Source organism: Bombina bombina, chromosome 1 (assembly GCF_027579735.1).
Source record: "Bombina bombina isolate aBomBom1 chromosome 1, aBomBom1.pri, whole genome shotgun sequence".
NCBI classification, from domain to species: domain Eukaryota; kingdom Metazoa; phylum Chordata; class Amphibia; order Anura; family Bombinatoridae; genus Bombina; species Bombina bombina.
The window spans coordinates 1463573961-1463601578 of NC_069499.1; the positions used below are offsets into that span (position 1 = coordinate 1463573961).

At 41.1% G+C, this 27618-nt stretch overlaps 1 protein-coding gene across 1 annotated transcript in view; it reads left to right on the plus strand.

Moving 5' to 3' along the window:
* Window positions 1-27618, plus strand: part of RNF213 (ring finger protein 213) — an 881087-nt gene that overhangs the window by 348194 nt on the left and 505275 nt on the right. Inside the window, exon 8 of the mRNA XM_053706514.1 lies at window positions 12351-12543. Within this exon, the coding sequence (XP_053562489.1) occupies window positions 12351-12543 (193 nt within the window). The remainder of the gene's footprint in view (window positions 1-12350; window positions 12544-27618) is intronic.

Consider the following 27618-nt stretch of genomic DNA (forward strand, 5'->3'; position numbering starts at 1 on the left):
TCCACTAAGGCCTCTAGCTCTAATTGGAGACCATCTCCGAATTGGAATAAATCCAAGCCTTCTAAAAAAACAAATCCAGTCCCTAAGACTGCATGAAGGTGCGGCCCTCAAATCAGTTTAACTGGTGGGGGGCAGATTGAAATTATGTCAACACATTTGGACAGTTTCTGTTCAAAATCAGTGGATTCAAAATATTGTTTCTCAGGGGTATCGAATAGGTTTCAGAATTAGACCTCCCATTGGAAGATTCTTTCTTTCTTTCTTTCCTATGTTCCAACAAACCCTGTGAAGGCTCAGGCATTTCGGAAATGCGTTTCAGACCTAGAGCTTTCAGGGGTGATTGTTCTAGTTCGTCTGCAGGAACGAGGTTTGGGTTTTTATTCAAATCTATTCATTGTCCCAAAGAAAGAAAATTCGTTCAGACCAATTCTGGATCTGAAATCTTTAAATTGTTGTGTCCCAACTTTCGATGGTGAATATAAGGACTATTCTGCCTTTTTGTTCAACAAGGTCATTTCATGTTACACAATCGACTTACGGGACGCTTATCTTCACATTCCGATTCATCCAGGCCACTATCGGTTTCTGAGATTCTCTTTTCTAGACAAGCATTACCAATTTGTCGCTCTTCCATTTGGCCTAGCGACAGCTCTGAGAATCTTTTCAAAGGTTCTCGGTGCCCTTCTAACTGTAATCATAGAGCAGGGTATTGCGGTGTTTCCTTATTTGGATGATATCTTTGTACTAGCTCAATCTTTTCATTTAGCAGAATCTCACATGAAACAACTAGTATTGTTTCTTCAAAAACATGATTGGAGGATCAATTTACAAAAAACTTTCTTGATTCCTCAGAAAAGGGTCACCTTTTTAGGTTTCCAGATAGATTCAGTGTTCATGACTCTTTCTCTGACAGACAAGAGACGAATGAAGTTAGTTTTAGCTTGTCTAAACCTTCAGTCTCTATCATTCCCATCAGTGGCTATGTGCATGGAAGTTTTAGGTCTCATGACTGCAGCATCGAACACAATCCTCTTTGCTCATTTTCATATGAGACCTCTACAGCTTTGCATGTTGCACCAATGGTGCAGAGATTATACTCGGATATCACAACTGATTTACTTAAATCCCAACACTCAACTCTCTCTGACTTGGTGGTTAGACCGTCGCCTTATTGTTCAAGGGGCCTCCTTTGTTTGTCCTTCCTGGACTGTGATCTCAACAGATGCAAGTCTTATAGGTTGTGGAGCTGTCTGGGGGTCTCTGACAGCACAAGGGGTTTGGAAACCTCAAGAGGCGAGGTTACCAATCAATATTTTAGATCTCCGTGCTATTTTCAGAGCTCTTCAGGCATGGCCTCTATTGAAGAAAGAGCTTTACATTTGTTTTCAAACAGACAATATCACAACAGTGGCATATGTCAATCATCAAGGAGGGACTCACAGTCCTTCAGCAATTAAAGAAGTTTCTCGGATACTTTCTTAGACGGAATCCAGCTTTTCTCAGATATCTGTGATTCATATCCCAGGTGTAGACAATTGGGAAACGGATTATCTCAGCTGCCAGACTTTACATCCAGGGGAGTGGTCTCTCCATCCGGATGTGTTTTTTCATCTTGTACAGATATGGGGGTCTTCCAGAAATAGATCTGATGGCCTCTCGTCTAAACAAGAAGCTTCCCAGATTCCTTTCCAGGTCCAGAGATCCTCAGGCGGAGATGATGGATGCCTTAGCAGTTCCTTGGTTTTACCAACCTGCTTATATTTTTCCGCCTCTGGTTCTTCTTCCAAGGGTGATCTCCAAGATCATAATGGAGCAATCTCATGTGTTTCTAATAGCACCAGCATGGCCTCACATGTTTTGGTATGCGCATCTTGTCCGGATGTCCAGTTGCCAGCCTTGGCCACTTCCTTTAAGGCCAGACCTTTTTGTCTCAAGGGCAGTTTTTTCCATCAGGATCTCAAATCTCTAAATTTGATGGCATGGAAATTGAACACTTAGTGCTTAATCATAGAGGTTTCTTTGACTCAGTGATTAGCACTATGATACAGGCTCGTAAGTCTGTTTCAAGGAAAATGTATCATCGTGTTTGGAAAACCTATATTTCATGGTTTTCCATTAATAATTATTCTTGGCATTCTTTCAGAATTCCTAGGATTTTACAGTTTCTTCAGGGTGGTTTGGATAAGGGTTTGTCTGCAAATACTTTGATAGGACACATTTCTGCTCTTTCTGTCTTATTTCATAGAAAGATTGCTAAACTTCCTGATATTCACTCTTTTGTTCAGGCTTTGATTCATATCAAACCTGTTATTAAATCAATTTCTCCTCCTTGGAGTCTCAATTTGGTTTTGAAGATTTTGCAGGCTCCTTCTTTTGAGCCTATGCATTCTTTGGATATTAAACTACTTTCTTGGAAAGTGTTATTTCTTTTGGCTATCTCTTCTGCTAGAAGAGTTTCCGAGTTGTCTGCTCTCTCTTGTGATTCTCCTTATCTGATTTTCCAGCAAGATAAAGCTGTTTTGCGGACTTAATTTAAATTTTTGCCTAAAGTTGTGAATTCTAACAACATCAATAGGGAAATTGTTGTTCCTTCCTTGTGTCCTAATTCTTAGATTAGAGCTTTGAAATATTCTGTTGAGGCTACTAAAGATTTCAGAAATACTATTTGTTATTTTTTCTGGTTCCAAGAAAGGTCAGAAAGCCTCTGCCATTTCTTAGGCATCTTGGTTGAAACTTTTGATTCACAAAGCTTATTTGGAGGCGGGGTAGTCTCCGCCACAGAGAATTACAGCTTATTCTTAAAGTTCTTCAGGCAGTTGTCTGTTTGATTCTAATGCCTTTGATTTGAGTTTTTTTTAATTTATTTTTTAAAGAAAACTTAATTATTTTGGATTTAATTTCTAAGCGGATTTAGCTGTTGTTATTTTATTCCTCTCTCTCTAGTGACTCGTGGTTTTCCACATCTTGGGTATTATATCCCATACGTCACTAGCTCATGGACTCTTGCCACTTACATGAAAGAAAACATAATTTATGTAAGAACTTACCTGATAAATTCATTTCTTTCATAGTGGCAAGAGTCCATGAGACTCACCCTATTTTTTGTGGTTATGATTTTTTGTATAAAGCACTTTATTTTATCCAGTTCCTCTTTTTGTATGCTTTTTACTCCTCCTTTTACACCTCACTTCTTGGCTACACGTTCAACTAAGGTATGATTTACTGGATTGCAAAAGAGGACATATAATGGGGAAGTGGTTAGACAACTAAGAGCATGCCGGGGCCAACATAAGCCAATCCTACACATCCTATAAATAGTTGATGTCTGATAGCAGGATAGTTAGAGGTGACTACAATAAACCAGAGGAATAACAACTCTTGATTACAGTTTTCGACCACACAGTTGTTTATTAGTACATTTATTTGTTTATTGAATATGTTGTTTAATTTGTGTTTTTGCTTAAAGTATAAAAGGTGACTGGTTTGACTCTCATTAAGAGTATCCAGCAAAGGAATGAAAGACAATACCCCCAAGGGTCTCTAGTATAGGAGTATGGGCAAAAGGACATTCTGGACTATGCTCTACAAAGCTACATTAAAAAGTTTGCTGGAGTAACATCTTTGATTGGGTTCTGTATTGGACTCCAGAAAGTGGGTTATTCAGTACTTAAATATACAGGCTGTTATTATTATTATCAGAAATTAGAATCAAATTAATTTCATAACACCTGGAAGATGTTTGTGTGATCCAATGTTCTATACCTTTGTCATGTATGAGATGTTGAGTCCAATAATTTTTTTTTTTTTTTACCTAAACTAAGGTATGAGTGAGGTAGGAGGTGTATTTATAGGCATTTTGAGGTTTAGGAAGCTTTGCCCCCTCCTGGTAGGAATGTATATCCCATACGTCACTAGCTCATGTACTCTTGCCACTATGAAATAAATGAATTTATCAGGTAACTTCTTACATAAATTATGTTTTTTCACATAGGGGATTTTTGGCATACTCCTTCCCTCAACTAATTTTTTTCAGAGTTATATTATTTTTTAGTTTTGTATAAAAATTCTAGATTGTTGTTATATAGGCACCCTACAACCCAATTGCTTCCATTAAGCACCCCTTAAAATTGTAGTATTCCAGCCCTAGCTGCTGCAGCCCACTGTAAAATCTCCTGGTATCCTGGTAGGCTAATGCAGCCTTGCTCAATCACAGAAAGTCTAAAGAAGTGGTAAATGACCATTGGAGGTAGTAAGACACTTTACTTTGTATAAATTTCAATGAGAGAGAAGAGCCAGCAGGATCACCTATAATATATCTGATTAGAAGATTAGGACTCACCCACCTTGGGGTGTTTGTTCGTTAACGGTTTTCCGGTTACTTAATTTTGTATCGTGCAGGCCCACCTGCCATTTGACAGGATATGTCACTATTACACAAATTAAGGACTAATGGCACTACAAAGATTTTAGGATGATTCCCTCATTTATTACTTATATATTAAGAATCTGTAATAGGGGTTAGGTGCTTGTACTATATAGATATTTGCATAAATTCAGAAGTGACTGAAATGTAGAACTCGTCCTTTATATATTATTTTAGTTTCACAACGTTCCTTCATGATAAAGATTTAAAACATAATTTTTGTTGAAGCTAGTGGTTTACTGAAATAAGTCAAATATTCTAGGATACCAGTTTAAAGTTAGACTAGCCTCTAAGTCAAGGCATATAGACAAGTTGAGTCCTTAGATATTGTTAGGTTCTAGAAATCAGCAGCATTTCCCACTATTAATTCACCCATTAGTTAAATAGTATATCGATGTTAAGTTACCTATGCTACTAAAATTAAAGAAAAGAAGTGGAGACGCCACTGAGGCGTTTCACCGTGGTGGCTTTTTCAAAGGGCAATCTGCCTGTCCTCTCACGAGGTTTATATACCCTGTGATCGATACACATAGGTCTTTCTGGCTGCCATTCATTATTCGGGTTAACGGATTTGTCAGTTTATAGCAGGGTTATAATACAATTTATTTATTATTTTTCTTTAAAATAAAATCCCAATTAAAATGTATATACGAAACAATTAAAATTAATATCAATTCCTAAATTATTTTTATTAGTTAAAGTTATAAGCACATTGAATTATATTTATAGAAACCAGATTATGGCCCCTATTTAACAAAGTCTGGCAGACCTGATCCGACAGTGCGGATCAGGTCCGCCAGACCTCGGTGAATACGGAGAGCAATACACTCTCTGTATTCAGCATTGCACCAGCAGCTCACAAGAGCTGCTGGTTCAACGCTGCCCCCTGCAGACTCGCGGCCAATGGGCCACCAGCAGGGGGGTGTCAATCAACCCGATCGTACTCGATCGGGTTGATTACCGGCGATGTCTGTCTGCCTGCTCAGAGCAGGCGGACAGGTTATGGAGCAGTGGTCTTTGTGACCGCTGCTTCATAACTGCTGTTTCTGGCAAGCCTGCAGGCTTGCCAGAAACACGGGGCATCAAGCTCCATTCGGAGCTTGATAGATAGGCCCCTATGAGTCAGATGAAACACACATGCTGTTATAATACCCTTACAAAGATCATAAAATATATACCTTTACAATTTACCTTATTCACAATAATCACATTAAAATACCAGAGTTTGGATCGCTAAATTTCACAGTGCCTAATTAAGCAATATAACAAGATACTTTAACAGCCAATTTCTTTGCCAAGTTATCTGAGCTGAAATAAATCTTATTTTAGCTACGTTTAAGGCAAGTTCTAAAATATATAGTTGCAAAATATAAAATACTTAGCACTAAATATGACTAGTTAAACTACACAGGACTATGAACATGAGCTTAAAATACAAGGCGTGCTCTTTAAATTTAATCTAACTATTTCCTTAGGATGCCTTTGATTTAAATATTATATCTACTTAATAGTTTCTTATACTTTACCCAAATAAACAAATCAATGTTTCAGCTTCCAGACTTTCTCAGATAAATCAAATTTCACATCATAAATTAAAAGAGGTAAATTTTTGCAAGATGGATAAAAAATTAGGCCCAGATTGCTTTATAGAGACTGGATCCCAAGGCAACAGTTTGTCAGTCAAAAATTCAGCAGCAGAGACCCTTTTTTTTTCTCTTGCCTGAGGTTTTATCACGCGATATAACCCCACCCATTTTTATTCTCAGCATTGGTGAAATTGGAAACGCACCACAGAAGCTTGTCTTGTGATAGGCTTCTTGAGCTGAACATCTCTTGGTTATTTGGGAGACACCTCCCTGAGTAGGCATTTATCTTTTGGCTGTGATACCATCTCTGATCTATAGGTGACAGCAGACAACCAGAAATGCAGTACCACCATCAACATTGCTAACCGTTTACTAAATCATTTAATTGTATATTTAATATGCTCACTAGTTAGAGTTTGGACTCTATTATAGTCACAGGTGGAAAGGGAGCTTTCCTACTGCAGGACAACACATCTAAACCTAAAGGTCATTTGGTGTAATGTTTACGTTCCTTTTGTCCGAATAGGAGTCAGAGGAGCGCAGAGGCGCCTAAGACAGAGTCACCCAGGGCAACGTGGAAACCCTCCCATGGGTGGAACAAGAACAAACAGCCGAAGAAAGTTTCCCAGGATAGCAAGTCATCATGATGGGTTTGCCCCCGACCTGGAACCAGGTTGTGTGGGGGGCAGACTTTCTTTGTTTCAAAGGGAATGGGTTCAGTCTGTCCAGGATCCTTGGGTGCTGGACATTGTTTGCAGGGGTACAGAATTAACTTTCGGTCCCATCCCCCAAGGGACCGCTATTTGCTGTTAAGAGTGTCGGTATACCCAGTAAAGAGAGCGGCACTACTTCGCTGCGTGGAAGACCACATTGCCATGGGAGTGGCGGATTCAGTTCCCCCATCATAGAGAGGAAGGGGTTTCTACTCCAATCTGTTTGTCCCCAAGAAAGAGGGCACATTCTGCACTTTTTTGGACTTGAAGGGGCTCAACAGATTCGTAAGAGTTCCCACCTTCAAGACGGAAACAATAAGATCCATCCTTCCCCTGGTTCAAGAGGTGTCTACTATAGACCTAAAGAACTCATACCTTTTACATTCCGATTCACAGAGATTTCTACTGTTTCCTACGGTTCGCCTTCCTAGACAAGCACTACCAGTTTGTTGCACTTACATTTGGACTGGCACCCCGAGTGTTCACCAAGGTTCTGGGAGCTCTGCTGGCCCCGGTTCGTCTGCAGGGAGTCCCAGTAGCTCCTTACCTGGACGACATTCTGGTCCAGGTTCCATCTTTTCCAGTGGCTCAGGACCACATGCAGAAGTTGTTCTTGTGCCTTCGGGAGCACGTTTGGAAGGTCAATATAGAAAAGAGCTCCATTGTCCCAGCAACGAGGGTAAACATTTTGGGAACAATTATAGATTCTGTCACTGTGCACATTTACCTCACAGATCAGCGCAGAGAGAAGCTTTAGAAAGCTTGTCCCCTGCTTCAGGTCTCTGCTCATCCTTCGGTGGCACAACATAAACATATTTAGATGCACACACATACAGTTAGGTCCGGAAATAATTGGACACTGACACAAGTTTTGTTATTTCAGCAAAATAAATTCAAGTTACAGTTAAATAATGAATATGGGGTTAACATGCAGTTTCTCAGCTTTAGGAATTACATCTCTTTAGGAATTACATCTCTTTTAGGAAGGTTTTAGGAATTACATCTCTTTAATATGTAGCCCCCTCTTTTTCAAGGGACAAAAAGTAATTGGACAATTGACTCAAAAGCTGTTTCATGGACAGGTGTGGGCTATTCCTTTGTTATTTCATCATCAATTAAGCAGGTAAATGGTCTGGAGTTGATTCCAGGTGTGACACTTGTATTAGGAAGCTGTTGCTGTGAACCCTCAACATGCTCTCAATGCAAAGAGGCCATCCTTAGACTGTAAAAAAAATAAATAGAAATCCATCAGTGAGATAGCAGGAACATTAGGAGTGGCCAAATCAACAGTTTGGTACATTCTGGAAAAAAATACATTCCATGGTAAAGATAAAAACCCTTCACAACATCTAGCCAAGTGAAGAACACTCTCCAGGAGGTAGGCATATCATTATCCAAGTCTACCATAAAGAGGAGACTTCACAAGACCAAATACAGAGGGTTCACCACAAAGTGCATACCATTCAAGCCTCAAGAATAGAAAGGTCATATTAGACTTTGCCAAAAAATATCTAAATATCTAAAAAAGCCAGCCCAGTTCTGGAACAGCAATCTTTGGACAGATGAAACTAAGATCAACCTCTACCAGAATGATAGGAATACAAAAGTATAAAGAAGGCTTGGAACAGCTCATGATCCGAAGCATACAACATCATCTGTAATACATGGTGCAGACAGTGTGATATCATGGGCATGCATGGCTTCCAATGGCACTGGGTCACTAGTGTTTATTGATGATGTGACAGAGAAAGAAGCAGCCGGATATTGTATGGTCTGCTCAGATTCAGCCGAATTCAGTGAAGATGATTAGACGGCGCTTCACTTTACAGATGAACAATGACCCAAAACATACTGCAAAAGCAGCCCAGGAGTTTTTTAAGGCAAAGAAGTGGAATATTCTGCAATGACCGAGTCAATCACCTGATCTCAACCCGATCGAGTATGCATTTCACTTGCTTAAGACAAAACTTAAGACAGAAGATGACCCACAAACAAACAACTAAAGCCAGCTGCAGTAAGGCCTGGTAATGCATCACAAAGGATGAAACCCAGCGTTTGGGGATGTCCATGTGTTCCATACTTAAAGGGACATAAAACCCCAAATTTTTCTTTCATGATTCAGATAGAGAATACAGTTTTAAACAACTTTACAATTTACTTATTTTATTTAATTTGCTTCCTTCTCTTGTTATTCTTTGCTGAAAGGTTTATCTAGGCAAGTTCAGGAGCAGCAGAGAATCTAGGATCTAGCTGCTGATTGGTGGCTGTGTATATATACTGATTGTCATTGGCTCACCACATGTGTTCAGTTAGAAACCATTAGTGCATTGCTACTCTTCAACAAAGCATACCAAGAGAATGAAACAAATTAGATAATAGAAGTAAATTAGAAAGTTGTTTAAAATTGTATTCTCTATCTGAATCACAAAAGAAAATTTTGGGGTTTCATGTCCCTTTAAAGCAGTCATTGCCTGCAAAGGATTTAAAAAAAAAGTATTAAAAATGAACATTTTATTTATTATTGTGTTAATTTGTCCAATTACATTTGAGCCCCTGAAATAAGGGGACTGTGTATGAAAATGAATGCAATTCCTAAAAGTTTCATATGATATTTTTGTTCAACCCCTTGAATTAAAGATGAAGGTCTGCACTTCAATTGCATCAAGGTTGTTTTATTTCAAATCCACTTTGGTGGGGTACAGAGCCAGAATTATGAAAATTGTGTCAGTGTCCAATTATTTCCGGACCTAACTGTATATATATGGTGATATACTGTACCTTATACCTTTTAACAATTAAAATAATAAATAATATTTATATGAATATTTTTTTTTATTAGATAGTGTATATATGAGTGTAAAGCATTATTTTAATGTATTTATTTTGTGTGTGATGCAACTTTTCCCTTCATACCCTTCAGTTGCGCTAATTAGACTAGCACAAATTTAGTTTGCACTTGAGCAAAACCATATACAGTACTTTAATAAACTTGCAATATTCTCACAATTTAGAGCAGGCACAATATTGCTTATTGTGACCCACGCTAACAATAGAGCGCCTCTTGTAATCTAGCCCTACGTAAGTAAATGCAGAGCTTTCTAGTTACATTATAATTCAGTGCAGTGGCGGCTGGTGAATTTTTAAGATGGTGGTGCACAAGACCCCGCCCTTTAAGTAAACCCCACCCCTTAAATGGCCCCACCCATTTGAACCAAAGTAGACACTCTTTCTAAACTCTATAATCTGATATATATATATACACACACACATATATACACACACACTAAACAAAAATGCACAAAAAACATAGCAATAGTTCCCATTTCAGACTCAATTAAAGGGATCTTCTCACTAGTCACTAGTGTCTCTGCATCTTGTGTCACTTCTCACCATGCATCTTGCATGACTTGTCATATCTTCATCTTGCCTTATAAGTGTGTGCATGCATCTTACAGATATCACTTGTCATTACCTACCACCAAGGAAGGCTCTCCCTATCTCCCATTACTTCATGCTGTTTTCTGTACACACATCAGTAACCCATTGTAATACATCCTTCCCTCCATAACATCCATCTTACCTATAACAATCCTCAGGTGCTTTAGTCGTGTCAGCACATCCTTTTTAGGGTCCAGCACTTTCTGCGTTGATTTCTTCACATCCCCGTGAGTTTTTTTAGAGAACATCCCGAACCAGAGCAGGGAGGAGGAGGGCGCTCCCGGCTCACACACGGGGAAGGAGAGAGTGTTCCTCCACCACACCGGACAATACACAGTGCTGCAGTGTGAGAGCTCGGGGTGACTGGTACTTGGGATCTGATGGGCTGGGTGCCGGTCTCCCCGCTCTGACAGCAGCAGCCTAGACCAACACATTCAACATGGCCGCCCCCTTCAGTTTCTAGCATAACAAAACAGCTATTCACTGTTTACTGCTGCGAACCACCAGACCACGCTGCCGCATACATCATGGCTCCAGGGGGAGGAGCCATGACGTATGCAGCAGCGTGGTCTGGTACAGCGTATCAGACAGAGGCAGAGCACAGGCTGAAGTTCCACTCGCACGGTTCAGCTTGTGCGATTAAAGCCTCTATAGGAAGGAGCTGGGAGTGACGCGCTGCACAATAGAGCACAATAGATCACTGACTGACAGGTATAGGGCTCTCTACCGCACGTGCGGTTGAGAGAAAAAAATACACATAATAGTTTTTTTTTTTATATCTTTTTTGTTTAAAAAAAAAAGCCTGGATTTCAATTTTTGGGGGTAAAAATAAAATATAATTTTTCAAATAGGGGGCTATTTGAAAAATTATATTTTATTCAGCAAAAAGTTTTTTTCCTTTTCTGCCTGTTTGGGGGTTCACATGCGGGAGTGAACAAATGGAGGAGCCTTCACTGATTCAGTGTCTTATCCAACAAAATACTGATATTAAATCTCACATTATAAAATGAAATCCAATTATGCAATGTTTCTTCTGTGATGTCACCAACCTTCATTTCACTAATCAAATAATAATGTTAGTGAAGGTTGGGAGCATGGTAGTAAAATAACTGTTAGAGCATTTTATTATTGCTGTTTTGTCACCTAAAATGTAAATGTTTATACAAAATCAGGGACATTCCAGACAAAATTGGAATCCACATGACACATTTCAGTTTTGAATAGAGGCATTTTTGTAATATACATGTATTAGCAAAAAATGTATCAAATAAAAGCTACAGCTGTCTCAAAAGTGTATATAATGCACCGTGCACCAGCATTTTAAACACAGCACTTTCTTAGAGAGCCTAAGGTGCTTGTACCATCTGGTAATGTCTCAATTTGTTAATTGCTGACATGATACCAGCCCCACTGGCGCTCTTAACAGCTTTAGTATCTAAAATGCTGGTGCACTGAGAATATCTAGCTATGCTTCACATGCACATGCAGAGAAAAACTAAAACAGTGCTAACTTTTACTAGAAGTATTTTTACCAATACATGTATATTGCAAATATGTTTCTATTCTAATATGTAATTAAAGGGACACTGAAACCAATTTTTTTTCTTTCGTGATTCAGATAGAGCATGCAATTTTAAGCAACTTTCTAATTTACTCCTATTATCAAATTTTCTTTATTCTCTTGGTATCTTTATTTGAAATGCAAGAATGTAAGTTTAGATGCCGGCCCATTTTTGGTGAACAACCTGGGTTGTTCTTGCTGATTGGTGGATAAATTCACCCACCAATAAACAAGTGCTTTCCATGGTTCTGAACCATAAAAATAGCTTAGATGCCTTCTTTTTCAAATAAAGAAAGAAAGAGAACGAAGAAAAATTGATAATAGGAGTAATTAGACATTTTCTTAAAATTGCATGCGTTATCTGAATCACGAAAGAAAAAAATTGGGTTCAGTGTCCCTTTAATCTATGTGTATTTAAATTTTGACTGAAAGTCCCTTTAATAATTGTTCACAACTTATAGCATCCATATTGTGTCATTTTGTATTATTAACAAACATTTTTCTTTTATTTAAAACATGATTTAATCTTGTTTTTATCTTTCATGTAAATAGTTTACTTGTTTTGTGAAAGTAAAAGCCTCTTGAATCTTAAAACACTCCTTTTTCCCCCCTGTTTTTACTTTTTTAAGGAATGAGATTCTTCAGTTTATGAGTAGTAAGAAATATTTGCTGCAGATAGACAAACTATTGATCCGATCCTGGCTATGTTTGGTTCCACTGGAGCACATGTGTACACTTTTGGAGCAAAATACTACCGGTAGTTTGAATGTCATTACAGCAAGCTGCTACAAATTTCCAAAAGTCTCTTACAGCGAAAATGAGGTTTGTTATACTGTAGTATTTTGGAAGCACTGTATTAAAATAAATGACATCTTTCATGCATTGAAAAGTGTTGTGTATATACTGTATATACTTCTGTTATCAAATTAGCTTTACTCTCTTGGTATTTGTTAAACGAGGAGCATTGAACTACTGAGAGCTAGCTGAACACATCAGGTGAGCCAATGACAAGTGGCATATATGTGCAGACACCTATCATCAGCAAGCTCCCAGTAGTGCTTTGCTACTCAGCCTACCTAGGTTTGTTTTTTTAACACAGAGAATTAAGCAAATTAGATAACAAAAGTAAATTGGATTTTTTTTAAAATAAAATGTTTTATTTGAGTCATGAACTCATTTTTATAATATTCAAGTGAATTTCATAGGACCATACACCAAAAACATACACTGGAGAATTAACTCATGCAGCCAATCAAGTTCATGTGCTGCACCAGATGAATTATAACAGTCAGTTTAAATGTGTACGCCTAAACAAGGCTTAAAATCTCACCACCACGAATAACAATTTAGGTTAGTACCACAGTTTGATTATTTTAATATTATTATTCTAAAGTTGAATTTTTTTAAATCTGATTTATACTTAAAAGAAGACCATATCATGCCGTGTTAAAAAGATGTAAAGTTAATATTCACTCTTAAAACTTCTAGCTCAAGTAAATGTTTCCATATAAACTATACTTTTGTTAAATTGTACCTTATAAAGTTAGAACACTGGTTTTCAAACCTGTTCTCAGGCCTTCCCAACAGGCCGGGTTTTCAGGATTGGTGGCTAAATGTAGCCACCAATTAGCAAGTGCTAACCAGGGTACTGAACCAAATATGGGCCGGCTCCTAAGCTTAAATTACTGCTTTTTCAAATAAAGATAGAAAAAGAACAATTGATAATAGGAATAAATTAAGAAGTTGCTTAAAAATGCATGCTCTATCTGAATCATGAAAGAATAAATTTGGGTTTAGTATCCCTTTAACTTAACTTCTTGTTAACACGGAACATTGTAATTTTTTAACATACAATTGTAACAGGATTTTCTTTCCATAAGGCAGGGAGAGTCCACAACTTCATATTTGGCTTAAATATCCTTCCCACTTCCCATATCCTCCCAGTCATTCTTTGCCTTTCATCACTAGAGGAGGTGGCAGAGAAGTGTCAGAAGATTCGGATATGTCCTATAATGTGTATGTTCCCTTAAAAAGAGAGGACTGGAGTTAGAAGTAATCATATAAACCTTTCAGTGAGAGTATTGATGAAATTTAGAGTCTGGAGATGCAGGGAAAGTTTTTCTGCTAAATCATCCAGACTGTTCGCTAACAACTCCTGAGCAATCAGTGTTGACGAGTTTCACTGCTTGATTTTATTCACTCAAGTCCCTGTCAGAAGCGTTGCTACAAGGCTGTCACACTTGAGAGGCTGTATCTGTTCCGCATCATGGATCCTGGGCGGTAAGTCCGCTTTATTACTATAGCAGGGACTCCTCTATAGGGTCACAGTGTGACTCCTTTATACCTCAATAGGATCAGGGGTTAATATTTCCTTTAGGGAGACTATTGGGAACAGTCATGGGGATTTTACTGTACTGCAATAGGTTTCACTTCCGCTTTTGAGTGTTGTGCAGCTCATATTAGCTTAAAGGGATACTGAACCCAAATATTTTCTTTCATGATTCAGATAGAGCATGCAATTTTAAGCAACTTTCTAATTTACTCCTATTATAAATTTCCTTCTTAATACAAGGAGAGTCTACGGCTTCTTTCCTTACTGTTGGGAAATACTGAACCTGGCCACCAGGAGAAGGCAAAGACACCCCAGCCAAAGGCTTAAATACCTATCCCACTTCCCCTATCCCCCAGTCATTCTTTGCCTTTTGTCACAGGAGGATGGCAGAGAAGTGTCAGAAGATTTTGGAGTTGTTCCTTAGGAGGGGTTTATGCCTTTTGATATGGAACTGGAGTTTTAAGTAGTCTTGTCAGCCTCTAAGTGAGAGCATTGACTAAAGTTAGAGTCTGGAGATGCAGGGAGAGTCTTCCTTCGAACCCATCCAGACTGCCTGCTAACAGCTCCTTAAGCAACCAGTGTTGACGAGTTTCACTGTCTGCTTTCTTCACTCAAGTCCATGTCAGGAGCGATGCTACAAGACTGTCACACTTGAGAGGCTGTGTTTCTGTTCCACAGCACGGATTCTGGTAAGATCGTTTCAATTTTTACTTATGTTGAAATTGCTGAAGACAGGGTCCCAGTGTGACTCCTTTTATCTTTATAGAATCATGGGTTAATATCTCCTGAGGGAGGTTATTGAACAGTGGGGATAAATCAAATGTGTTACTTTGATTTTATGCTGCTTTATGTGTGAGCATTCATTTTTTGGGCTCATAGACTGTTGTTATGCGGTAACGGAAGATACAGGTTTTTACTTTCACTTTGAACGCTGCACAGCTTGTAGCTTGGCGCTCTTTTTCTCATAGCAGGGGCAGTCCTGCCTTTCTCACCACGTGACCGGGTATGTTCACACTTTCGTTTTCTCTTTCCTGACCGAGCTAGCTATCGGAGAGGTTGCTTGTTTCTCTGTTTGCCTGGGTCTAGGAGGTGGTGAGTGCCCCAGTCATTGGGAGTATAAAGGTGCCGTTTTGAGAGAAATAAAAAGTTCATTTATTCTGTGTCCTACTGTTGTTAGCGCAAGCTATGGAGGACTCTGATATGCTTGAGGGTACTCCATCTATTTGTAATAGTAATACCTGTCTATATTGTGAGGAGGCATTGGTTTGCCGCCCTCTCAACTATGTTCCATATGCATCAACAAGGTTATTATGTCTAAGACGGTTAACCCCTTTAGTACTACTGAGCCGTCCACCTCTGAGGACTCGCTGTCCCATGAGGTGCATACCCATCAGTCCTCTCCATCACCACATGCAACTTCCCGTAGCACGCCTGATCCTCCGTATGGAGGGAGCCTTTTACCATCGGACTTTACCGCGCTGTTAAAGACAGCGGTGTCTGAGGCTCTTAGTGCTTTACCTCGCCCTGCTAAGTGCAAGCGAAAGGTTAAACATAGCTCTTCGGTTCAGGGGACATACAGTGATTTATTAGAATTGTCTGCCTTTTAAGTATCCCAGGATGGGTCACGCTCTGAGTCTTCAGAGGGTGAACTTTCTGGATCGGAGTCTGCTACCTCTAGGCCTCCGGCTGGGGAGGAGCCAGCCTTAAGATTTAAAATTGAACATTTACATTTTATTCTTAAAGAGGGTCTGTCAACATTAGAGGTTCCAGAGGCCAAGTTGCCTGATGAACCTTTGATCCCTAAATTAGACAGAGTGTACGAGGACAGGGTAGCATCGCTAACTTTTCCTGTACCTGTAAAAATGGCAAACATTATTAAGAATGAGTGGGATAGAATTGGATTTTCCTTTTCCCATTCGTCTGCCTTTAAAAAATGATTCCCAGTTCCGGACTCTCAGCTGGAGTTGTGGGGCTCCATCCCTAAGGTGAATGGCGCTATCTCCACGTTAGCTGAGTGTACTACTATTCCTCTTGAGGGATAGTTCGTCCTTCAGAGAGCCGATGGATAAGAAGATGGAAACTTTTCTCAGGAAGATGTTTCAGCATACAGGAAATTTATTTCAACCAGCAGCGGCTGTTGCCTTGGTTGCTGGACCTGCAGCCTACTTATGCAACTCCTTAGCAGATTTGATTGAGGTGGAGGGTCCCCTTGATGTTATCCAAGAAAGGATTAAAGATTTGAGAATTGCTAATTATTTTATCTGTAATGCAAACATGCAGATTATTTGCCTGAATGCTAAAATATCTGGTTTCTTAGTACAGACCGTCAAGCGCTCTGGCTGAAGTCCTGGTCTGTGGACATTAATTCTAAGCCTAGACTACTTTCCCTCCCTTTAAGGGAAATATTTTATTTGGTCCAGGCCTGGAGTCCATTATCTCCTTGGTTACAGGGGGCAAGGGTGCCTTCCTACCGCAGGATAAAAAGAACAAATCCAAGGCACAAGGTTCTAATTTTCGTTCCTTTAGTTCTGAAAAGTCCCAATGTCAGCAGGCCTCCTCTAAGCCCGAACAAACCAAGAGCACTTGGAAACCGGCTCAATCCTGGAATAAATCCAAGCAGAACAAGAAGCCCGCCGAGAACAAGTCAGCATGAAGGGGCGGCCCGCAATCCGGCACGGGATCATGTAGGGTGCAGACTGTCGCTGTTTTCAGACGCTTAGTTCAGGGACGTGCAGGATCTGTGGGTCCTGGAGGTCATAGCTCAGGGATACAAAACCAGAAAAGATGGATGACTTTCTGGGTGCGTGCGGGATCTGTCCTACTTTAGGGGTCATTGTCCCGGTGCCTATCGCAGAAAGAGGTTTGGGATCCTACTCAAACCTGTTTGTGGTGCCAAAGAAGGAGGGAACTTTCCGCCCGATTCTGGACCTAAAGTGCTTAAACAAGTTTCTAAATGTCCCCTCTTTCAAGATGAAGACAATAAGGTCCATCCTTCCTCTAGTAAAAGGACAGTTAATGACCACTATAGATCTGAAGGATGCCTACCTTCACATTCAAATCCACAGGGACCGCTTCCAGTTCCTATGGTTTGCGTTCCTGGATCAGCACTTCCAGTTCATTGCACTTCTGTTTAGTCTAGCTACTGCTCCAAGAATCTTTACAAACGTTCTAGGGGATCTCCTGGCCATTTCCAGAGCCCAGGGTATAGCAGTAGCTCCCTACTTGGATGGCATTCTTGTTCAAGCACTATCCTTTCGTCTGGTGGAGGACCATTCGGTATCTCTTCCTTCTTCAATCACATGGATGGAAGATAAAGTTAGAGAAGAGTTCTCTTATTCCAAGCACCAGGGTAGAATTCCTAGGTACTATAATAGACTTAATATCCATGAGGATATTTCTAACCGATCAGAGACGTTGCAAGCTAGCTTCGGCATATCTTGCCCTCCGGACCTCCTTAAGGCCATCTGTGGCTCAGTGTATGGAGGTGATTGGTCTCATGGTGTCCAGCATGGATATAATTCCCTTTGCCAGGTTCCATCTCAGACCTTTACAGCTGTGCATGCTGAGACAGTGGAACGGTGTTCATTCGGATCTGTCTCAACAGATTTCTCTGGACAGCCGGTCGAGAGAATCGCTCTCTTGGTGACTCTGTCCAGATCATCTGTTCCGAGGGACATCCTTTCTAAGACCATCCTGGGAGATTGTGACTACGGACGCAAGTCTCTCAGGATGGGGAGCTGTTTGGGGTGGCAAGAAGGCACAGGGTCTGTGGTCTCAGGAGGAACGCTCCCTCCCGATCAACATTCTGGAACTTTGAGCAATCTACAATGCTCTGAAGGCTTGGCCTCTTCTGGGTTGGTCCCAGGTTTATCTGATTCCAGTCAGACAATATAACTTGGTAGCTTACATCAACCATCAGGGGGAATGAGAAGCTCCCTAGCAATGAGGGAAGTATCTTGGATTCTGGAGTGGGTGGAGGCCTACAGCTGTTTGCTGTCAGCGATCCACATTCCGGGTGTGGACAACTGTGAAGCGGACTTTCTCAGCAGACAATCCTTTCATCCGGGGGAATGGTCTCTCCGTCCCGAGATGTTTGCGGAGATATGCAATATGTGTGGGACGCCGGAGATAGATCTCATGGCGTCTCATCTCAATACCAAGCTACCCAGATATGGGTCGAGGTCCAGGGATCCTCAGGCGGAGCTAATAGATACATTAGCAGGGCCTTGGAGGTTCAGTCTAATCTACCTGTTCCCGCCGTTACCACTCCTTCCTCGGGTAGTGGCCCGCATCAAGCAGGAGCAGGCGTCAGTGATGCTGATTGCTCCATCGTGGCCTCGAAGGATGTGGTTCGCAGATCTAGTGAGGATGTCATCTTCTCCTCCATGGAAGTTACCTTGTCGCAGGGATCTTCTGGAACAAGGTCCTTTTGTTCATCAAAATCTAGATTCTCTGAGGCTGACTGCGTCCTGAGAGAGTTATAGATACTCTCATTCAAGCTCGTAAGCCGATTTCGGCCATGTCTGTTTTACTGCACAAGAGGCTCTCTGAGCTTCCAGATGTTCAGTCTTTTGTTAAGGCTCTGATTAAGATCAGACCTGTGTTCAGATCTTTGGCTCCCCCTTGGAGTCTGAATCTGGTTCTTAAAGTTTTGCAACGGGTCCCCTTTGAGCCTATGCATGAAATTGACATTAAATTGTTGTTCTGGAAGGTTCTTTTTCTACTGGCTATTGCTTTGGCGCGCAGAGTATCTGAGATGGCGTGAGCCTTCTTATCTGGTGTTCCATTCAGATAAGGCTGTCCTGCATACTAAGTTAGGGTTTCTCCCTAAAGTCATGTCAGACCGCAACATCAATCAAGAGATTGTAGTACCTTCTTTGTGTCCTAATCCTTCTTCTTCAAAGGAACGTTTACTTCATAATTTGGACGTAGTTCGTGCCTTGAAGTTTTATCTTCCAGCTACTAAGGATTTTAGACAAACTTTTTCCTTTGTTTGTGGCATATTCTGGGAAGCGTAGGGGTCAGAAGGTCTCTTCGACTGCCTTATCTTTTTGGTTGAGGAGTCTTATCTGCATAGCTTATGAGACAGCAGGACATAGACCTCCTCAGAGAATTACAGCTCATTCTACTAGAGCAGTATCTTCCACTTGGGCCTTTAAGAACGAGGCCTCTATGGATCAGATTTGTAAGGCGGCTGCCTGGTCCTCCTTACACACTTTTTCTACATTTTACAAGTTTGATGTTTTTGCTTCAGCTAAAGCAGCCTTCAGGAGAAAGGTTTTGCAGGCTGTGGTGTCCTCAGATTAGGGTCCGCATCTCTTTTTGTTCTTCTTGTTATCATTCAGTGACTTTTGAGCTTGGGTATAAGTTTCCAAACCGTAAGGAATGAAGCCGTGGACTCTCCTTGTATTAAGAAGGAAAACATAAATTATGCTTACCAGATAATTTCATTCCGTGTTCTTTGATGGGCGGCTGCCTAAATTATAATTTTCTTCTGGCAGCTTTTATACCCTGATATTTCTCCTACTGTTCCTTGTTCCCTCTGCAGAATAACTGGGGGAAGTGGGAGAGGTATATAAGCCTTTGGCTGGGGTGTCTTTGCCTCCTCCTGGTGGCCAGGTTCAGTATTTGCCAACAGTAAGGAATAAACCTGTGGACTCTCCTTGTACAGAAGGAAATTACATTATCTGGTAAGCATAATTTATGTTTTTTCTTCATTCTGTTGCTATCTTTATTTGAAAAAAAAAGGCATCTAAGCTAAGAGGCCAGCTAATTTTTGGTTCAGTACGCTGGACAGCACTTGTTTATTAGTGGGTGAATTTATCCACCAATTGGCAAGAACAACCCAGGTTGTTCACCAAAAATGAGCCGGCTTCTAAACTTACATTCTTGCTTTTCAAATAAAGATACCAAGAGAATGAAGAAAATTTGATAATAGGAGTAAATTAGAAAGTTGCTTAAAATTGCATGCTCTATCTGAATCACGAAAGAAAACCTTTGGGTTCAGTATACCTTTAACACTCTTTTGCATAGTAGGGGAAGTCCTGTCTTGTGCTCCATGTGATTGGGTGCGGTCTCTTTCACTTCCTTGCGATTTTGTTGCAGACAGTACTCCTGAGAGAGCGTTTTCCTGATAATTTTTCTGGGTCTAGGAGGTGGTGAGTGCCCGAGCCATTGGGATATATAAAGGTGCCTCTTATATTAAAGTGAATGTAAATTTTGATGCTAAAAATTCAATTAAAAACTTTAATTCATAAAAATTTACATTTCACTCCTATTGTGAAAAAAAACTTACCTTTTAAACTTGACAGCAGCTCCAGCTTCCTCTGGTCGTTGCAAGCCATTTCTGATGTCAGAAATGATGGATAGGTCATCCTCCAATCACTGCTTCACCCTGGAGGAATCAGTGTCTGATTCAACGCCGTGATTGGAGGAAGCCTGATTCCTCATTTTAGACCCAGGAAGAGGCTTTGCAACAGGTGGAGGAAGTTGGAGCTGCTGTCAAGATTAAAAGGTAAGTTTTTTTTCACAACACGAGTGAAATGTAAATTTTTATGATTTTTTTTTAAAAAACGGGCACTTTAGCATCTTTTTAGCAAACTTTTTTTTTAATTCCATCTCTGGGATTACATTCCAAACTATGGAGGATTCTGATACTTCGTTACATGGTTCCACTCCTTCTGTAGGGATTAATAATACCTGTTTATATTGTGAGGAGGCTGTGGTTTGCCCGCCTGCTCAATTTTGTTCCAATTGCCTAAGCACTGTTTTAAAGTCTAAGAAGGGTGCTAAGTCTGTTAATAGCCATAGCGCAATAAGTCCCTCTGAGCTATCAACCTCTCAGGATTTTACGCCCAGATAGATTTCTGCCCTGTCTACTCAAACCGTTTCGCATGCAGTTCCCTGCGGCACAGCAATTTCTCTTTCTGGAGGGGGCCTTTTTCCTGCGGACTTTACCGCGCAGCTACAATTGGCGGTGTCTGCGGCCTTGAGTGCCCTACCTATCTCTGGGAAACGTAAGAGAAAGATTAAACACAGTTCTCCCGACTTAGTCATCTAAATTATGTTTCAGCTATCCGAGGATGAGTTAACCTCTGTATCGGCGGAAACTTCTGTTACTAAGTCCCCTCCGGCGGATGAACCTTCCTTTATATTCAAAATTGAACATTTGCGATTTTTATTAACCCCTTAAAGGGACATTAAACCCAATTTCTCTTGTTAAGTGTATTCAGTCCACGGGTCATCCATTACTTATGGGATATATTCCCTTCCCAACAGGAAGTTGCAAGAGGATCACCCAAGCAGAGCTGCTATATAGCTCCTCCCCTCACATGTCATATCCAGTCATTCTCTTGCAACACTCAACTAGATAGGAAGTCGTGAGAGGACTGTGGTGTTTTATACTTAGTTTATTTCTTCAATCAAAAGTTTGTTATTTTAAATGGCACCGGAGTGTGTTGTTTTTTCTCAGGCAGTATTTGGAAGAAGAATCTGCCTGCGTTTTCTATGATCTTAGCAGAAGTAACTAAGATCCAATGGCTGTTCTCGCACATTCTGAGGAGTGGGGTAACTTCAGAAAGGGAATAGCGTGCGGGGTCTCCTGCAAATAAGGTATGTGCAGTAAATTATTTTTCTAAGGAATGGAATTGACTAAGAAAATACTGCTGATACCAATGTAATGTAAGTAAAGCCTTTAATACAGTGAAAGCGACTGGTATCAGGCTGATTAAAATATATACAGTAAAGTAATTTTCTAAGGAATGGAATTTGACTAAGAAAATGCTATTAATACTGAAATGATGTAATAAGCCTTAAATGCAAAGGATTGGTATCAGGCTTATCAATAGAGATACATACTCTTTAAAAAAAGGATGTTTAAAACGTTTGCTGGCATGTTTAATCGTTTTGTGAGGTACATTGGTGATAAAACTTATTGGGGCATAACTTTTTCCACATGGCTGACTTGTTTTTCTGCATAGAAACAGTTAACTGAAACTCCCAATGTTGTAATAATGAGTGGGAGGGGCCTATTTTAGCGCTTTTTTGCGCAGTAAAAATTCAGTCTCAGTCTTCCTGCTTCTTCCTGCATGACCCAGGACGTCTCTAGAGAGCTCAGGGGACTTCAAAAGTCATTTTGAGGGAGGTAATCAGTCACAGCAGACCTGTGACAGTGTGTTTGACTGTGTTAAAAAACGTTTTTTTTCTCTATTATATCCGTTTTGGGTATTAAGGGGTTAATCATCCATTTGCAAGTGGGTGCAATGCTCTGCTAACTTAATACATTTACTGTAAAATTTTGGTTGCTATAACTGATTTGGTTCATTGTTATTTCGACTGTGACAGTTTTTTTGTGCTTCTTAAAGGCACAGTAGCATTTTTCTATATTGCTTGTAAAATTATTTACAGTGTTTTCCAAGTCTGCTAGTCTTATTGCTAGTCTGTTTAAACATGTCTGACACAGATGAATCTGTTTGTTCACTATGTTTGAAGGCCAGTGTGGAACCCCATAGAAATATGTGTACTAAATGTATTGATTTCACTTTAAATAATAAAGGTCAGTCTTTATCTATAAAGGAATTATCACCAGACAACGAGGGGGAAGTTATGCCGACTAACTCTCCTCACGTGTCAGTACCTTCGCCTCCCACTCAGGAGGCGCGTGATATTGTGGCGCCAAGTGCATCAGGGACGCCCATACATATCACTTTACAAGACATGGCTACTATTATGAATAATACCCTGACAGAAGTATTATCTAAATTGCCAGAATTAAGAGGCAAGCGCGATTGCTCTAGGATAAGAACAGAGCGCGCTGGTGCTATGAGAGCCATGTCCGATACTGCGTCACAGTTTGCAGAACATGAGGACGGAGAGCTTCATTCTGTGGGTGACGGATCTGATCCAGGGAAACCGGATTCAGAGATCTCTAATTTTAAATTTAAGCTTGAGAACCTCCGTGTATTGCTAGGGGAGGTTTTAGCGGCTCTGAATGACTGTAATACAGTTGCAATTCCAGAGAAATTATGTAGGCTGGATAGATACTATGCAGTACCGGTGTGTACTGACGTTTTTCCTATACCTAAAAGGCTTACAGAAATTATTAGCAAGGAGTGGGATAGACCTGGTGTGCCCTTTTCCCCACCTCCTATATTTAGGAAAATGTTTCCAATAGACGCCACTACACGGGACTTATGGCAGACGGTCCCTAAGGTGGAGGGAGCAGTTTCTACTTTAGCTAAGCGTACCACTATCCCGGTGGAGGATAGTTGTGCTTTTTCGGATCCAATGGATAAAAAATTAGAAGGTTACCTTAAGAAAATGTTTGTTCAACAAGGTTTTATCTTACAGCCTCTTGCATGCATTGCGCCTGTCACTGCTGCTGCAGCATTCTGGTTTGAGTCTCTAGAAGAGGCCATTCACTCAGCTCCATTGGATGAAATTATGGACAAGCTTAAAGCACTTAAGCTAGCTAATGCATTTGTTTCTGATGCCATTGTACATTTAACTAAACTAACGGCTAAGAACTCCGGATTCGCCATCCAGGCGCGCAGAGCGCTATGGCTTAAATCCTGGTCAGCTGACGTGACTTCTAAATCTAAATTGCTTAATATTCCTTTCAAGGGACAAACCTTATTCGGGCCCGGCTTGAAAGAAATTATCGCTGACATTACTGGAGGTAAGGGTCATACTCTTCCTCAGGACAGGGCCAAATCGAAGGCCAAACAGTCTAATTTTCATGCCTTTCGAAACTTCAAGGCAGGAGCAACGTCATCTTCCTCCGCCCCAAAACAGGAAGGAACTGTTGCTCGTTACAGACAGGCCTGGAAAACTAACCAGTCCTGGAACAAGGGCAAGCAGGCCAGAAAACCTGCTACTGCCCCTAAGACAGCATGAAGGGATGGCCCCCTATCCGGAAACGGATCTAGTGGGGGGCAGACTTTCTCTCTTCGCCCAGGCGTGGGCAAGAGATGTCCAGGATCCCTGGGCGTTGGAGATCATATCTCAGGGATATCTTCTGGACTTCAAGGCTTCTCCTCCTCAAGGGAGATTTCATCTTTCAAGGTTATCAGAAAACCAGATAAAGAAAGAGGCATTCCTACGCTGCGTACAAGACCTCCTAGTAATGGGGGTGATCCACCCAGTTCCGGGGACGGAACAAGGACAGGGATTTTATTCAAATCTGTTCGTGGTTCCCAAGAAAGAGGGTACCTTCAGACCAATTTTGGACCTAAAGATCTTAAACAAATTCCTAAGAGTTCCATTATTCAAAATGGAAACTATTCGGACTATCCTACCCATGATCCAAGAGGGTCAGTACATGACCACAGTGGACTTAAAGCATGCCTACCTTCACATACCGATTCACAAAGATCATCATCGGTTCCTAAGATTTGCCTTTCTAGACAGGCATTACCAATTTGTAGCTCTCCCCTTCGGGTTGGCTACTGCCCCGAGAATCTTTACAAAGGTGCTGGGCTCTCTTCTGGCGGTTCTAAGACCGCGAGGCATAGCGGTGGCTCCGTATCTAGACGACATCCTGATACAGGCGTCAAGCTTTCAAATTGCCAAGTCTCATACAGAGATAGTTCTGGCTTTTCTGAGGTCGCATGGGTGGAAGGTGAACGTGGAAAAGAGTTCTCTATCACCACTCACAAGAGTCTCCTTCCTGAAATGAAAATTTACCTGACGGAGGCCAGGTTATCAAAACTTTTAAATGCTTGCCGTGTCCTTCATTCCATTCCACGCCCGTCAGTGGCTCAGTGCATGGAATTAATCGGCTTAATGGTAGCGGCAATGGACATAGTGCCATTTGCGCGCCTGCATCTCAGACCGCTGCAATTGTGCATGCTAAGTCAGTGGAATGGGGATTACTCAGATTTGTCCCCCCTACTAAATCTGGATCAAGAGACCAGAGATTCTCTTCTCTGGTGGCTATCTCGGGTCCATCTGTCCAAGGGCATGACTTTTCGCAGACCAGATTGGACGATTGTAACAACAGATGCCAGCCTTCTAGGCTGGGGCGCAGTCTGGAATTCCCTGAAGGCTCAGGGATCGTGGACTCAGGAGGAGAAACTCCTCCCAATAAATATTCTGGAGTTAAGGGCAATAGTCAATGCTCTTCTAGCTTGGCCTCAGTTAGCAACACTGAGGTTCATCAGATTTCAGTCGGACAACATCACGACTGTGGCTTATATCAACCATCAAGGGGGAACCAGGAGCTCCCTAGCGATGTTAGAAGTCTCAAAGATAATTCGCTGGGCAGAGACTCACTCTTGCCACTTGTCAGCGATCCACATCCCAGGCGTGGAGAACTGGGAGGCGGACTTTCTAAGTCGTCAGACTTTTCATCCGGGGGAGTGGGAACTCCATCCGGAGGTGTTTGCTCAACTGGTCCATCGTTGGGGCAAACCAGAACTGGATCTCATGGCGTCTCGCCAGAACGCCAAACTTCCTCGTTACGGATCCAGGTCCAGGGACCCGGGAGCGACGCTGATAGATGCTCTAGCAGCCCCTTGGTTCTTCAACATGGCTTATGTGTTTCCACCGTTTCCTCTGCTACCTCGACTGATTGCCAAGATCAAACAGGAGAGAGCATTGGTGATTCTGATAGCGCCTGCGTGGCCACGCAGGACCTGGTATGCAGACCTAGTGGACATGTCGTCCTGTCCACCATGGACTCTACCTTTGAGGCAAGACCTTCTAATACAAGGTCCTTTCAATCATCCAAATCTAACTTCTCTGAGACTGACTGCATGGAGATTGAACGCTTGATCCTATCAAAGCGTGGCTTCTCCGAGTCAGTTATTGGTACCTTAATACAGGCACGAAAGCCTGTTACCAGGAAAATCTACCATAAGATATGGCGCAAATACCTGTATTGGTGCGAATCCAAGAGTTACTCATGGAGTAAGGTTAGGATTCCTAGGATATTGTCCTTTCTCCAAGAGGGTTTGGAAAAAGGCTTATCAGCTAGTTCTTTAAAGGGACAGATTTCTGCTCTGTCTATTCTTTTGCACAAGCGTCTGGCAGAAGTTCCAGACGTCCAGGCTTTTTGTCAGGCTTTGGCTAGGATTAAGCCTGTGTTTAAGACTGTTGCTCCTCCATGGAGCTTAAATTTGGTTCTTAAAGTTCTTCAAGGAGTTCCGTTTGAACCCCTTCATTCCATTGATATTAAACTTTTATCTTGGAAAGTTCTGTTTTTGATGGCTATTTCCTCGGCTCGAAGAGTCTCGGAGTTATCCGCCTTACATTGTGATTCTCCTTATCTGATTTTCCATTCAGACAAGGTAGTTCTGCGTACTAAACCTGGGTTTTTACCTAAGGTAGTCTCTAACAGGAATATCAATCAGGAGATTGTTGTTCCATCATTATGTCCTAATCCTTCTTCAAGGAAGGAACGACTTTTGCATAATCTGGACGTAGTCCGTGCCCTGAAATTCTATTTACAGGCAACTAAAGATTTTCGTCAAACTTCTTCCCTGTTTGTCGTTTACTCTGGACAGAGGAGAGGTCAAAAAGCTTCGGCAACCTCTCTCTCCTTTTGGCTTCGTAGCATAATACGTTTAGCCTATGAGACTGCTGGACAGCAGCCCCCTGAAAGAATTACAGCTCATTTCACTAGAGCTGTGGCTTCCACCTGGGCCTTTAAGAATGAGGCCTCTGTTGAACAGATTTGCAAGGCTGCGACTTGGTCTTCGCTTCACACCTTTTCAAAATTTTACAAATTTGACACTTTTGCTTCTTCGGAGGCTGTTTTTGGGAGAAAGGTTCTACAGGCAGTGGTTCCTTCCGTTTAAGTTCCTGCCTTGTCCCTCCCATCATCCGTGTACTTAGCTTTGGTATTGGTATCCCATAAGTAATGGATGACCCGTGGACTGAATACACTTAACAAGAGAAAACATAATTTATGCTTACCTGATAAATTTATTTCTCTTGTAGTGTATTCAGTCCACGGCCCGCCCTGTCTTTTTTAAGGCAGATCTAAATTTTAATTAATACTCCAGTCACCACTGCACCCTATGGTTTCTCCTTTCTCGTCTTGTTTCGGTCGAATGACTGGATATGACATGTGAGGGGAGGAGCTATATAGCAGCTCTGCTTGGGTGATCCTCTTGCAACTTCCTTTTGGGAAGGGAATATATCCCATAAGTAATGGATGACCCGTGGACTGAATACACTACAAGAGAAATAAATTTATCAGGTAAGCATAAATTATGTTTTTTTTCTTTCCTGGTTCAGATAGAGAATACAATTTTCAACAACTTTCCAATTTACTTCTATTATGTAATTTGCTTCATTGTTTAGATATTCTTTGTTGAAGAAAGAGCAATGCACATGGGAGAGCCAATCACATGAGGCATCTATGTGCACCAACCTATCAGCAGCTACTGAGCCTATCTAGATATTCTTTTCAGCAAAGAATATGAAGAGAATGAAGCAAATTAGATAATAGAAGTAAATTAGAAAGTTGTTTAAAACTGCATGCTCTTTCTAAACCATGAAAGAAAAAATGTGGGTTTCATGTCCCTTTAAGGACCCGGGCATTTCAGACAAAAACTTCCCCA